This window comes from Halichoeres trimaculatus, unplaced genomic scaffold (genome assembly GCF_033239565.1).
Source record: "Halichoeres trimaculatus isolate MK-OKI-2021-1 unplaced genomic scaffold, fHalTri1.1 fHalTri1_scaffold_1, whole genome shotgun sequence".
Classification (NCBI taxonomy): Eukaryota; Metazoa; Chordata; class Actinopteri; order Labriformes; family Labridae; genus Halichoeres; species Halichoeres trimaculatus.
In genome coordinates this window covers 1,075,282-1,089,932 of record NW_027437179.1, presented here as the reverse complement: position 1 = coordinate 1,089,932, position 14,651 = coordinate 1,075,282, and the positions used below count along the sequence as shown (strand labels likewise).

The window sequence follows — 14,651 nt, the reverse complement described above, 5'->3', positions numbered from 1 at the left end:
TAGGAACCTCTGGGAGTCTCAGCTCACTTTGTGATTTATTCAGAGCAGATGGAAGAAAACATCCTGTTCTTCACCTGAGTCTCTCAGGTAACTGTAAGCATGAACAAATCCAGTTAGACTCTGTGTGGCCCCACTCACAGGCTGAACCCCTCCTTAAAAAGTATAAGTCTACACATGAGCATCAGCTGACAGATCTGGAGACAAACTGTTCGTAGTGTTTTACATGATGATAACATTTAGATGGTTACTGTTACCCAGACCTCCTGGGGTAAAATCTTCAGGTTATTACAAGAACCAAAGTATGGAAACATCCTCCCAGTGAAAGTGTGTGTGAAGGTGTGTATGCGTGTGTTGGTATCAGGATCAGAGAAGGACAGCTCTCCTCTGTCCCAGTCCAGTTTCACTCTGATCCTCTGGAGACGGTTCAGACCTGAGAGAGGAGTGTATGGATCTGGTGGTGAGCCTGCTGAGTATCTACCTTCATAGAACTGTATTCCCCATAATCCAGATGTTCTGTGTCCCTTCCCTTGAGCAGACTCTGGTGACACCCCCAGTAACCAGACTGTACCGTCTCCAACCTCAACATCCCAGCTGTGAGTCCCTGAGTTAAAGCCCTCAGAGCCCAGGACAGAGCGGGAATAATTGACCCTCTCTGGATTATCAGGGAGCTGCTGCTCCTCTCCTGGTCTCCCAGAGGTCAGATCCTCAGACAGGATGAGTTTAGATCCAGCAGTGTTTGGGTCCAGGATCACAGGCCTGTAGGAGACCATGTCCTTCATCCTGATCCAGATGTTGTAGCTCAGGTTGCCCAGGTGTTTGGCCTGCTCTATCAGAGCTCCTGAGGGCAGCTGTGGATCCTCCAGCAGGGGGTGCTGCTGGACTCTTTCCACTGCAGCCTTGTAGTTCTTCAGGAATGAGACGTCTCCAGCTCTCAGCTGCTCCTCTGTGTCTCTGACTGTGTCTGAAAGAGCTGCTATCTCTCTGCTCAGAGCCTCCATCTGCTCCTTCATCCTCTGACTCTTCTGCTCCTCTTCCTCCCTCAGTGCAGACAGCCTGGCCTCCTCTTCCTCTTCTAGAAACTGATGAAGCTTCTTAAACTGCTCCTTAATCTGCCCCTCTGTGTGTCGGGCCTGGGCCTGAATGTGTTTTTGAGTCTTATCAAACTTCACTTGAGCTTGTTTAAAAACCTTTAACTTCTCCTTTAAGGGCTCCAGACTTTCCAGAAGCTTCTTCTTGTGTTGTCCAACAGCTTCATCAATGGGTTTGAATCTGTGCTGGCTGTGTTTCTCTGAATCTCTGCAGACCACACACACTGGCTGCTGATGGTCCAGACAGAAGAGTTTGAGTTTCTCCGAGTGCAGACTGCAGAGATCCTCTGAAGGTCTCTGACCTCTCTCCAGTAAGAAGGACTCACACAGGTTCTTCAAGACCAGACTAACTGGAGGGTTGTTACTCACTGATAAGGTCTTACAAAGTGGACACTCTCGTGTTTTTTTCCTACTCCACCAGGTCTGCAGACAGACTTTACAGAAGCTGTGGCTACATGACAGAACAACAGGGTCTCTGAAGACCTCCTGACAGACCGGACAGCAGAGATCCTCCTCTGAGCGTGAAGCCATTTAGTCTGTAAGTGAAACCGAAAGCAGAGGACACAAAGTGCAGTCAGTCAGGGCTCCTCTCCCTCTGAGAGAAAGCTCTTTAAAGTTCCAGGTTTCAATCAAACTCACCTTCAGAGTGTGAGGTGTGTCAGCAGCTCGATCAGCAGAGTCCTGGTCTCCACTTTTCTCTCCTTCAGCTGGTTTTTCTCTCCGGAATTCTTCACTTTGCTCTAAATGTCCGTGTTTGTCTTTCAGTCTGTGTCTCTGTTGAGGTGCAGAGTGACAAACTGTTTCCTGGTTTGTCTCAGGTGAATCAGGTGAGGGGTGGAGCTGGGTGTCTAATAACACAGGGCTGTACTTTGCTCTGCTGCCACACCTTGGAAAAGCTGCTGAACAGGTCTCATGTTTATCATCTTCATTAGATTTTCATAGTGACTCACAGAGCTCTGCAGACGTGCAACGTCAACTTGTTTTTAGCCTGAGTTTTAGATTTTAGCTTGGGTTTAGCTCATGTTCTAGTTTGTGATTAGCCTTTGGCCTGTTTTAGCTTTCAGCCCATTTTTTAGGATCAGGCAGCGATCTAGAAGGGAGACTTTTTTAAGATCACTTTTGAACTCCTCACAGAGACTTTAATAGTTGATCTTTTAACTTCTTTATCAATGTAAAACATGCAAAATATTAGTTACACATTTTATTTGTCACATCAGTCATGACTCATGATATGGAGCTCAAGTGAAGGTTCAGTCAGGAGGACTTAACCTTCACACACAGCAACTGTCTTAATGCTGGATATGCCAGACCCCCAGACAGCTGAAGTCACAGACCGAGGAGGTCCCTGGATCCCCACCCCATTGATGACCCTCTCCTGGTTCATGTTGGGCTGTGGAACCTCAGTGCTGTTGACTGCTGGTCGGGCTCAACTCATTATGTCGGTTTGTTGTTATTGTCAAGCTAAATACCATCTGGTTTGGACACGCTTCTTTATTTCTAGCCAATGTGTTAGCTCACATTCAGCTCCTGCAGGTCTGAGTCCTCCTCTGTAGATTTACACTTGGCTGAGTTAGATACTACACAACAGCTACTTACCCATTAGTCAATGGGTGCAATCAACACAACTATGTGTCGGCTGTGGAGGAGCTTCACCGTGGAGGTCTGCAGCCAGAGGCCCCTCTTTATTGTTCACAGAGCCTGAGTCCAGCCCGTGTCAGTCTGAAGAGAGATGATCCACCAGGACAGGAAGTCAGGCAGGTGCACGTGAGTCACATCCCCACTTTTAGTTGAGATTCATCTCCATCATGGTTTAATATTTCCGTCTCTCTTGTCCCTGGTGTCCTGGGTTTTAACATCCTGGACTGAGCAGCTCGTCTGTCTCTTTGTCTCGTTTGAAGTCACAGTTTCCTCTGTACTTCCTCCGTCTTTATTTTCAAGGATGTACAGTGGAATTTGAATCAGCAGCTCTTGAGGTCAGACATTCGTCACTGTAACCTTCAGGCTGCTTCTTCTTCTTCTGCGGCTACTGCTGTCACAGAAAGACTTTGGGATCTGCAGGCCTGACCTGCTGCTCACTGCAGAATGTGAGAAATGTTAGACCTTGGCATTTGCAGAGAAAATGTTAATGCATTCAGGTTTCTTTACATCCTGTGGTAGGAGATTTAAACAGCTCGTGTGTTTGTCAGCCGTGTCACACTCCAACTGGGTTTGTTTTCTTACCTAATTTGTTGGACGCAATGAATACAGAATATTCATGCACTCTGAGCTGCGTGTATTTCTGTTCCTTTCTTTGTGTGCGCGTCTGTGAGCATAGCCTATGAACTCCCCACACTGTAGCAGTCAAACAGAGGCCGATACATCTGCAGTGACAGGCCTTAAACAACAGGCGAGGAAGATAAGTGAGGTCGGCGTGAAATATGATTAAAGCACAGCCTTCCCCTCTGCTTTGATTTAAAGGAGCATGGTACAAACAACTCATCTCTCCCACCCACACACACACACACACACACACACACACAAAGTCACACACTTTAGAGAGAAAGAGTGGAAGAACCAAAAAGAGCAAAGGAAGAAAATGATGGTGGGAGAACAGCCTCCTCAGCAGTCTGAGAGGAACTTTGGGGACAGATTTAATCTTCAGCTCTTTCTGTTTCTGCAAAACTGCAAGAAAACCTACTGCAGCAACTGAATCTGTGGTTTCTGCTCTCATTGATGGAATGAAACTTCACTTTTTCACTTTAACGTGATGGCTGTGCAGAGGTGAGTTTATGGGGACATCCTCTCCTTCGGAGCGTCACATAAAGCATCGTGGTTTAGTGATGACGGCATCAGCTGATCACCTCTGGATCATCTGTCAGTCAGCTCTAACAGCTGTTTGTGTGTCTGCACATGTGCGCTGTAATAACTTTGATCTAACAGAAACAGTAACAGAGATTTTTCTGTTCCTTTAACCAGTTAAACACACACGTTACCATGAAGAAAACCTGCTCTCTGTTTATTCTGTGAGCTGTTTAGAAGCTCATGGATCACTTTTCCGGTAAAATGCTTAATTGTGAGATTATTTATGAATTATTTAGCCCTAATCCAGAGCTCATCTGATCGTGAACTCTAAAACTTCAGAGTTCACGATCAGATAAGGTGTGTTATATTAATATATTAATAAAACCCACCTTATTGTGTCTCATGAAGATATTATTTATCAGTCAGTTTTCTGTATTAATCCTCTGTTATATTGATTCGATGATGGTTGTGTTCAGTGTTTTGTGCTCTAAACTCACAGCAAACACTTTGTCACCAGATATATCAATCAGAGAGTAATATTCTATAAGGAGGTGTGTCTGTCAGTGAAAAGACATCCGCAAAGCCGGCTCTCGTGTCTCCTCGATCATAGCTCCTCCGATCAGTCTCCTCCATCCTCTCTCCTCTCTCCTCTGAGTGCAATTATCGCTTTGGGACAGTCTTCAAAATGGCAACTGGGAAAGTACTTCCGGTGTCGTGGAGGAGAGAGGACGGGGGAAGCACAAAGTTAACGCATTGAGACGCACCCAGAGTGTGGATGGTTGTCTGTCTATGTGTCAGCCCTGTGATTGGCTGGGGACTAGTCCAGGGTGTACCCCGCCTCTCACCCAATGACAGCTGGGATAGGCTCCAGCCCCCCGCGACTCTGAAAAGGATAAGCAGTTCAGAAAATGAATGAATGAAAGTCTCTCACATCACACACATACTGTATTTGCTGCTGTCCTCCGTGTCTAAAATATACACCAAACACACATTTTTTTCCTTTCATGTTTTAAGGGTAACAACAGACTTATATTTAAGTCAATCCTCTGATAAAGCTGAATGAACAGCATGAATGTTTCACCAAATGTTACACTGTTATCTCTGCAGGGGTAAATAATCGACACATTCAAATAAAGGACTGAGTTTCTTTTTTTTCTCTGCTCCTTTTTTTAATGAATATTTAATTTCAGAACAGGAAAGTAGAATATGGGAAAACAGCATAGCCCCTCTATAATTGACACAGAACTCTTGTAAGTCCAACAGGTGTTAAACTGATCTAACTTGATGATTTTATTTGCTGTGTGAGAGTGTTTCAGCTCATTTAGCCGCCTAACAAAGTGACGAGCAGCAGATGTAGATGATTTCACTCCTCACTGGCTCTAATCGCTGCTGTTGCTTCTGTTCGCTCCCTTATTATCACACTTTAATGATTATTACTGCTGAGAGGTCGAGGTCTTGTCCTGCTGCCCACAGCACCCGACAGCAGAGGAAGGAAGAGCCATGGCGGGGTCAGAGGTCACAGGATGGATGGATAAAATCACAGGATTTTGATGTTGCACTGTTGAGATTCTGAGCTTTGAAATCTTATTGAAGCTATTTCCATTTGTTTCCATTCTTTTTAAAGACCAAAGGTTATTTTGCAAAGGTGTATTGTACAGTTACTTCTTTCTAATGTTTCACTGTTTGGACTTTGTCATTTTTCTCAGTTGTATTTAGATTTAGTTTTATTTGTAAGTTAGAGAAAAAAGAATGGACATTCCCCCTTTGGGATCTGTAAATCTTTCACTTTTATTTTCTACAATGGAATGGATTATTAGCCTGTTCAGCACTTCACCAGGTTTTCAGTTACTATCAGCAGAGATCAAAGCGAGTCCTGGTTTCTCTCCTGAGTCCTCAGAGTGTGCAGGTCTGAGGGAGTGCAGCAGAAAGCTGCTTTATTTCCTTTGTTGGTGAGCCTTTATAAAGGGAGGGAATAAATCTGTAACAGCCCTGACCTCTGCGTCTCTGACACACTGAAAACATGTCAATGCTCACACTCTCACACACACAACACCAGAAAGATGAACTTTGAAGAGAGAATCTTCCATGTCTGAGGTCAGGGCCTTAGGAAGGTCTTTAAAGAGCTTTTTAAAATGAACCTGAGCAAAAACTTTGACCCTAACATACCTTTAAATGAACATATTTCTGACTCACTGCTGTTCTTACCCCCTCACGATTCTCTCCTTCATTCATTCGGGTTTTTATTTAATCAAAACATCTATGATTCAGTGCCAGAACAGCAAACCTCACATTAAATAAGGACAACTCTTTCTCATCCATGAAATTATATCTGAGGGAGAAAAAGCTGAATGAAGCTCTAAGAGACCATCTCTGCTGAGGGCCTGAAAGGCTCCATGCTGCTGCTGCTACTGCTGCTGCTGCTGCTGCTACTGCTGCTGCTGCTACTGCTGCTAGTACTGCTGCTGCTGCTGCTGCTGCTGCTGCTGCTGCTGCTACTGCTGCTGCTGCTGCTACTGCTAATGCTGCTGCTACTGCTGCTGCTGCTGCTGCTGCTGCTGCTGGTGCTACTGCTGCTACTGCTGCTGCTGCTGCTGCTGCTGCTGCTGGTGCTACTGCTGCTACTGCTGCTGCTACTGCTGCTGCTGCTGCTGCTGCTGCTGCTGCTGCTACTGCTACTGCTGCTGCTGCTACTGCTGCTATGGCTACTGCTACTGCTGCTACTGCTGCTGCTACTGCTGCTGCTGCTGCTGCTACTGCTGCTGCTGCTACTGCTGCTGCTGCTGCTGCTACTGCTGCTGCTGCTACTGCTGCTACTGCTACTGCTGCTACTGCTGCTGCTACTGCTGCTGCTGCTGCTGCTGCTGTTGTTGCTGCTGCTGACGATAATGCTGCTGCTGCTGCTGCTGCTACTGCTGCTGCTGCTGCTGCTGCTGCTACTGCTGCTGCTGCTGCTGCTACTGCTGCTGCTGCTACTGCTGCTGCTGCTACTGCTGCTACTGCTGCTGCTACTGCTGCTGCTGCTGCTGCTGCTGCTACTGCTGCTGCTACTGCTGCTGCTGCTGCTGCTGCTGCTGCTGCTACTGCTGCTGCTGCTACTGCTGCTGCTACTGCTGCTGCTGCTGCTGCTACTGCTGCTGCTGCTACTGCTGCTACTGCTGCTGCTACTGCTGCTGCTGCTGCTGCTACTGCTACTGCTGCTGTTGCTACTGCTGCTACTGCTGCTGCTACTGCTGCTGCTACTGCTGCTGCTGCTGCGGCTGCTGCTGCGGCTGCTGCTGCGGCTGCTGCTGCTGACGATAATGCTGCTGCTGACAATGATGATGATGAGGTAAATGATGAACAAAGGCTCATTAATGGGTTTAAATCACTGACACACATGAATGGAAAATGTTTTATTCACACCACAGACAATACATCCAAGTGTTTAATTCCACACCCTTCTAATAGGCAAATGATGCCACGTTATAATAAACACATGAAACAGTAAGCAGACTCAGTATGAAAGAGGAGAGTGTAGGAATCAAGAGAGGGGATCAAATTGTTTAACCATCAGAGCTTCATCGTAAACACAGGGAGAAAGAGAAGAGAAGAGAAGAGAAGAGAAGAGAAGAGAAGAGAAGAGAAGAGAAGAGAAGAGAAGAGAAGAGAAGAGAAGAGACGGGGCACATGCACCTCAACAATATTCTTGCCTGTTCATGCTGCAGGTAAAAAAAAAAAAAAAAAAACTCCAAACATGTAGCCCTCCTATACAGCCCTAGTTTTTTTTCTCTCTGTTTGTTTACATTTAAAACCTCAGAATTAACATTTAGCATGGGAGATTAGAGCTAGTAAGGAGTCTACCTGTATATACCAAAAACATAAAACTACCTAATCACTTTGCCTAGGGTGCAGAAAAGTTACAACAAAGTTATACTGTGAGAAATTTGAGCAACTCCCATGCACGTGAAGCCGACTTACCACTTTACCCATAGACAAATAAGCATCAAAACAGATAATCACTTTCAAACGTTTAATAACAAACCGAAGTCACACATTTGCTTGTGAATGCAAATTTAGGATGAAATATAACATGACCCTATATCCCGCGCTTATAGTTGGAGCTCTTAGATGAGGAAAAAAACTCACTTTATCGTGAATGAAAACCTGGTTCCTACCAGATCCTCCATTGCATCAGAACAGCACAGTAAAGATGGTTTGCCAGGCAAAAGACATGCTCCACACCACCGTTCTCAAACACAGGTATCAGTCTCTCGTCCTCGTCTCTCCTCCCCTCCGCGGTCTCTCGTTCTCGACAGCTCCTCCCCTCCGCGGTCTCTCGTCCTCGTCTCTCCTCCCCTCCGCGGTCTCTCGTCCTCGACGGCTCCTCTCCTCCGCGGTCTCTCGTCCCCGACGGCTCCTCTCCTCCGCGGTCTCTCGTCCTCGTCTCTCCTCCCCTCCGCGGTCTCTCGTCCTCGACGGCTCCTCTCCTCCGCGGTCTCTCGTCCTCGTCTCTCCTCCCCTCCGCGGTCTCTCGTCCTCGTCTCTCCTCCCCTCCGCGGTCTCTCGTCCTCGACAGCTCCTCTCCTCCGCGGTCTCTCGTCCTCGACAGCTCTTCCCCTCCGCGGTCTCTCGTCCTCGACAGCTCCTCTCCTCTGCGGTCTCTCGTCCTCGACAGCTCTTCCCCTCCGCGGTCTCTCGTCCTCGACGGCTCCTCTCCTCCGCGGTCTCTCGTCCTCGTCTCTCCTCCCCTCCGCGGTCTCTCGTCCTTGACAGCTCCTCTCCTCCGCAGTCTCTCGTCCTCGACGGCTCCCCTTGCTCGCGGCCTCTCTGCTGCTCCGGATCTCCAGAGATGGCGGCGGCCACGTTGGCTGACCAGTTTCTCCGTACCCGCTACGAACCACAGTCTCGTCAAAACAAAAACGTGAAGAACACACACACAACTGAGCGTGTACGAAACAGGGAGGACACTTCAAACTTCTCCAAAATCCCCTTTGAACAACGGAAAATCTCTCGCTCGCTCTCCTCCGACAGCGTGGTCTTTTCTCTTCTTCGTCTCTCCTCTCTCTTCCCGCTTCACCCCCCAGTTCACCTGGAAAGAGTCTCTTACTGGTCATCCCACATTCTCCAATGAAACAAAATATTGTCTTAGCTTTTAAAGATAAACCAAACAGTCCTAGGTGAACTACTTTTAAATTAACATATTTTAAAATAAAATTATTTATGCATTTTTCTGTTTATTCTCTCATGAAAAACTATTGTGAATAAACACAGGGAAAATTAGCAGGCACCAATCAATAACAGTAGTGCAATCAGAAATAATAAAAAAAATACAATCATGAACCAGAGCACTACAAACAAAATAAATGAATAACAAAAAAGAAAAAAAGAAAATTATTATTCTACCGGAAACAGCTGACAAAAAGACATGCCACAGCTGTCAGGATGACAGCTTCTGAAGAAGACGGCAGAGTTACGTCGAAACATGTCAAGGTAACCATACCTTTTGTCTTTAAAAAAGAACACTAAAACACTTAAGAAAATTATTCAATCAGAGACCCACCCAGAGGGGCTCACCCAACGTTCAGTCCTCATCATGAGGGGCCCTCAGAAGGGAGCAACACCTTGAACTACCGGCCTATAACCTGCTTCAGCACCACATGGAAGCTCTTATCAGGAATCATAGCAGCCAGGGGCGGGCTGGCCATTGGGAAATTCTGGACTTTTCCCAAATGGCAGGTCTATTCCGGACCCTAACCAGCCGGTGGTCAGAGCATTTTTTTTTTCTATTAATGACATTGATAAAACAGAGCCGCCGCAGACTGCCCTGCCAGCAGCAACCCCGGCCTCAGATAAAACAGAGTCGGTGACACATCACGTCAGACGTGGGAAGGGGGTACAAGTGGCCCCACCCAAATTGGACTGATCCATTTTCATGTTTTGGTAAAATAAAAAAAGAAAGAGAAGGATGGTATGAGTAAGCATGGGGAAAAGAAAGGAGCTAGAAAAAGAAATGGATGGGGCAGAGAAACTAAGGGCAAAAAAGAAGATGCTACTACAGAATGTGACCAAATGTGTCAAACAAACCCATCTTTTCTGTGGAGGGGCTGCAGTCAGTCAGGCCGCTGATGACATGGGTCCAAGTGGCACAGCAGGTTAGCAAGTGCAGCCTACATGACTTGACATGTAAGGTACTTGTGTTTTTGGATGTATTAAGAGAAATTTAAAGCTATAGTAACCATCAATTTTACACCATGCAGATCACTAATTGGCTTCATCAATTAAAAGTAAAATCCACACTAGATGACCTATTTGAAATTAATTAAAAAAACCAAAACATATTTTAGGAAAGTCCCTCTGTGTTCAAAGTTAAAAAGATAATAGCATATTTGAATTCAGGCTCTGCATTATGTTTTCCTGTTCTGTTTCTACTTTTTTTTTTTTTTTTTTTTTTTTTACCAGTTAAAGAGAAATACATTAAAGTGAGTAACTTTTTTTTACAAAAAGAAAAAAATATTCCAAAAAAACAAAACAAAACAAAACAAAAACAATGAGCAGATTATCAGAATCAAAGCGAAATAGTGAGTCTAACACTGTATTCTTTGAAACAAAGCTTTAACATTTATCATTGTTGCTTTTATTGTAATTATAAGGCCACTGCCTAAATTGTAATAAAGTTTTTTTATACTTTAATTAAATTACTTGTGTTAAAATCACGGCTCCACTTGCATCCTTCTTGCTGTCAGATAAAAGGCCTCTTGACACAAAGCCCCCGGGCTAAATTTAAACCCCCAGTCCACCCCTGATAGCAGCTTTGCTAAGTGGGCATGTTGAACAATAAATGAGCAGAGCACAGAAGGGAACTAGCAATAACACCAGTGGAGCCAAGCACCAGATGCTGGTTTAGGCCAATCTCCCGGGACTTCAGGTCCAGAAACAAGAAGGCCTATGGCCCTGTTTACATGACGCCGAAAACGGTCGATTCCGCAAACATTTCGTTGCGTTTGGCCTTCCGTTTAGACGAGACCACGTTGCTTTTCAGTGAAAACGCAAACTTTTGAAAACGCTCCCCAGAGTGGAAAGATCTGAATCCGCTCCTCCATCCAGCTTCGTGTAAACACAGAGCGGAGCGTCTCAGGGTGAAACGCTGACGTCACCGCATGCGCACTCGCAGTTTTAGGTGAAGGCTCTGCGCTCAGCCACATTTCCAGTTTAGCCAGTAGTTGGTGGTAATGCGCGTTATGGTTGGATTGCCGACCGTCTCACACAACAAAACGGCAGAAAAAGAAAGAACAGAAGAAGAGACTTGTCCTCCTGGGCTGTTTCCCAAAGCCAAGGTACCTTGCCTTGCCTTGCCTTGGAAGGCAGTGCCTCCGAAGCCACTTCCTTCCAATCCAAGGCAAGTGTCCTGCCTCTGCTCAAAAGGAGATGCTAATGGAACAGCCTACAAAGGCATATTTTGGGAGGAGCTCAGACGGCTACAAATATTGTCATAGCTTGCCACTTTTCTACACTTTCTGCTTTTTTATTGTCACATCATTGACACTCTGCAGGTGCAGCTTCTCAGTAATTATAGTTACGTGAGTGACACAAAAAAGAGTTAAGTGGTGGACATGGTATAAGTTGTTATTTTCAGAGGTGTATTTTGTTACTTACATTTAATTTGGAATTTACCACGCGCCTCCACTGGTGCGTCTTTTCCTTCCATTTTTTTCCCTTTTTTGTAGATTCACGCGTTGCATGTTGGGTATTTATTGCCATGGCAAGGCAGCAAAGGATATACCTGTGTATCGTTGGTCAATTAGCCACATGCTAACCAAACGGAGGACATATGCCCCCGGAGGACATGAACATTGGAACAGCACTTGGGCAGCGACTGATGATGTGGATGCCTGCCCACGCCCATCCCACGCCCACATCAGACCAAGGCAAGGCAAGGTACCTTGGCTTTGGGAAACAGCCCTGGAGTCGTTTGAACGCGGATGGTTTTCACACCGTCCTCATGTAAACGCGGGTGGCTTTTGAAAACGCAAAGGAAGAATCGTTGCGGGAGTCTCTGTGTAAATGGGGCCTATGACTCAATGCTGCACCCCTGGGTACTAGAGAGCCTGAAGCTGTATCAGGTCCACTGGATACCGCAAATTTTCCTCCAGAACTCGATGGGACTATAGAAGACCACACTGAAAGCCAACTCAAAGCTATAGTGGCACAAGCGAGCATCAAGTGTGGTACATACCAAGGAGATGCTCTGTCCCTGTTGCTGTTCAGCACAGGCCTGAAGCCCCTCAGCGAGCTCATCACCAAGAGTGGCTATGGATACCAGTTTCGAAGTGGGACAACCATCAGCCTCCTCGTCTACATGGATGACATCAAGCTGTACGCCAAAAGAGAGCCCAGCATCGATTCCCTGATCCACCTCACTAAGATCTACAGCAATGACATCGGAATGTCATTCACACTAGATAAGTACGGGTGGATGGTGTCAAGAAGAGGGAAGGTGATCACCACCAAAGGGCTCAAATTACCAGAGGGCAGTACTGCAGATTTCAGGACAGCAACAACTACTTCCCTACTGATACACTGATGTACTTCCCCAAGCAGGTATGGGAGTATATGGACATCAAGTTCTCAAGTCTGTGTGTGTGTGTGTGTGTGTGTGTGTGTGTGTGTGTGTGTGTGTGTGCGTGCGTGTGTGTGTGTGTGTTTGTGATCAGAGGGAAGTAGGTGTCTCTGAGGTCCTGGTACAAGGGGCAGGCGGTCAGGAAGTTCAGCTTGGTCTCCACCTGACCCTGTGCGCAGTGGGGGGTCAGTCTGTCCGTGCTGGCCTCTCTCCATGGCCAGGTTGTGGATCTCCTGAGCTGTGAGTCAGCCACAGTGCTAAGGGACTCTGTCACAGTCTACTTCTTGTTCCAGGCCAAGTCCAGCTCCAGTTTGCTCTGATGTTTGGTGAATACTGTTCAGAGGGTCAGATGGTTTTCTTCCTGTTTCTTCATACTTTGGTCCAGGTAGATTGGGTTTCTCTTTGGTGGCTCTGCTTGTGTTTGTGACCTGGGTCCCTGAAACATAGACTGTATAAAACATGGACGCAGTCTCCCCGACATCATCCAGTTGTTTCTGAAATGGAAAATGAAGCAAATTGGGAATCATGGCCATATTGGAAGTGGCAAGGGCTCCGTGTACAGCTGTATGTTATGCCCCGTCTAGGGGAGGCCAGAACACAACATGATGACCCATTCCCCCCAAGTCCCAAGCAGCCACGAAAATCACAACGAGTTTAAGTTGAAACAATTTGAACTATTTATCTACAAAAAAATCAACCCATAATATTTCCGACAACGCAGTTAACTCAGAAACAACTCAAAGAATGACAAAGGATAGTTATAGCAACAAGGACAACTAAATAACAAACTAACTTCCATAAAATTACCAGAAAATAAGAGTAATATACTGGACTTTTTTGACAACAACTCATGGATATGTCTGCTGGAAGGAGAGTTTATTCAAGAGAGGAGCTTCTTGCATTACGATGGAGCAAATCTGGAGGACATCACCCTATTCCTGCTGAGATAAAGAAGCCTTTCCGAGGATGTCGTGCTGGTGCAAAGTTAAAGGCCAGGAGATGGAGATACAAGCCCTTTCTTCCTTCAGTCATCATGGGGAATGTCAACTCTCTGCCCAACAAAAAGGATGAACTAGAGATACTGGTGAAGACACAAAATGTATACCGTGAGTGCAGCCTCATGTGCTTTACTGAGACCTGGTTGAATCAAAACATCTCTGATTCCTGTGTGGATATCCCTGGCTTCACGCTGATACGTCTGGACAGAGACACCAAAGCTAGTGGCAAGTCAAAAGGTGGAGGACTGGTTTTATACATCAATCAGAGATGGTGTAATCCTGATCATACTACAGTCAAGGTGAAGATGTGTTGTCCGGACATTGAACTGTTGGCAGTTGGGATGAGGCCATATTACCTTCCCAGAGAATTCAGTCATATAATAACAATCCTCGTGTACATTCCACCCAAAGCAACTGCTGAAGTTCCATGTGATGTTATCCAAGAAACTGTTGCCAGGCTACAGACTCAACATCCTGAGGCTCTCATAATAATATCTGGAGACTTTAACCATGTTAGCCTCTCCTCTCATCTCACTGGATTTAAACAGTTTGTTAATTGCCCAACCAGAGTGAACAGAACACTTGATCTTCTATATGCCAACGTCAAAGATGCATACAGTGCCACTGCATTACCACCATTGGGCAGGTCGGATCACAATCTGGTTTTACTTCAGTCTTGTTACAGACCCTGCGTATTGAGGCAGCATGCAACTACTGTAACAATTAGAAAATGGACACCTGAGGCCAGTGAGGCTCTGAGAGACTGCTTTGAGTGCACAGACTGGAATGTATTGTTAGAAACAGATGAAAATAGTATAGATATTGATAAACAGGTTGACTGTTTTACTGAATACATCAACTTCTGTAAAGACAATATCATACCATCAAAGACTGTACTCCGTTTCCCCAATAACAAACCCTGGATCACAAGTGACATCAAGGATATCCTCAATCAGAAAAAGGAAGCCTTTAGAGATGGCGACAAAGAACGGCTCAAACTGGTGCAAAAAGTGCTGAAGAGGAGATTAAGGGAGGCTAAGGTGAAATATAAAAAGAAAATTGAGAGACAACTACAAAATAATAACATGTGGGAGGTGTGGAGAGGAATCAACAACATCTCTGGATATAACACAAAGACAAGGCAGCCAATTGTGGGTGATGTTGTACGTGCTAATGAATTCAACCAGT

General features: G+C 45.8%; 1 protein-coding gene across 1 annotated transcript; it reads right to left on the bottom strand.

The window, feature by feature from the left end:
- Nucleotides 1–222: 222 nt before the first annotated feature.
- LOC141791726 (nuclear factor 7, brain-like) lies at nt 223–1,619 on the bottom strand. Its single transcript, XM_074672372.1, has one exon. The coding sequence runs from the start codon at nt 1,617–1,619 to the stop codon at nt 237–239; it is 1,383 nt and encodes a 460-aa protein (XP_074528473.1). The 3' UTR covers nt 223–236.
- Between the last annotated feature and the right edge of the window lie 13,032 nt (nt 1,620–14,651).

Bases quoted from the DNA above. Each gene is read 5' to 3' on its own strand.
- LOC141791726 (XM_074672372.1), bottom strand. From the start codon at position 1,619: ATGGCTTCACGCTCAGAGGAGGATCTCTGCTGTCCGGTCTGTCAGGAG.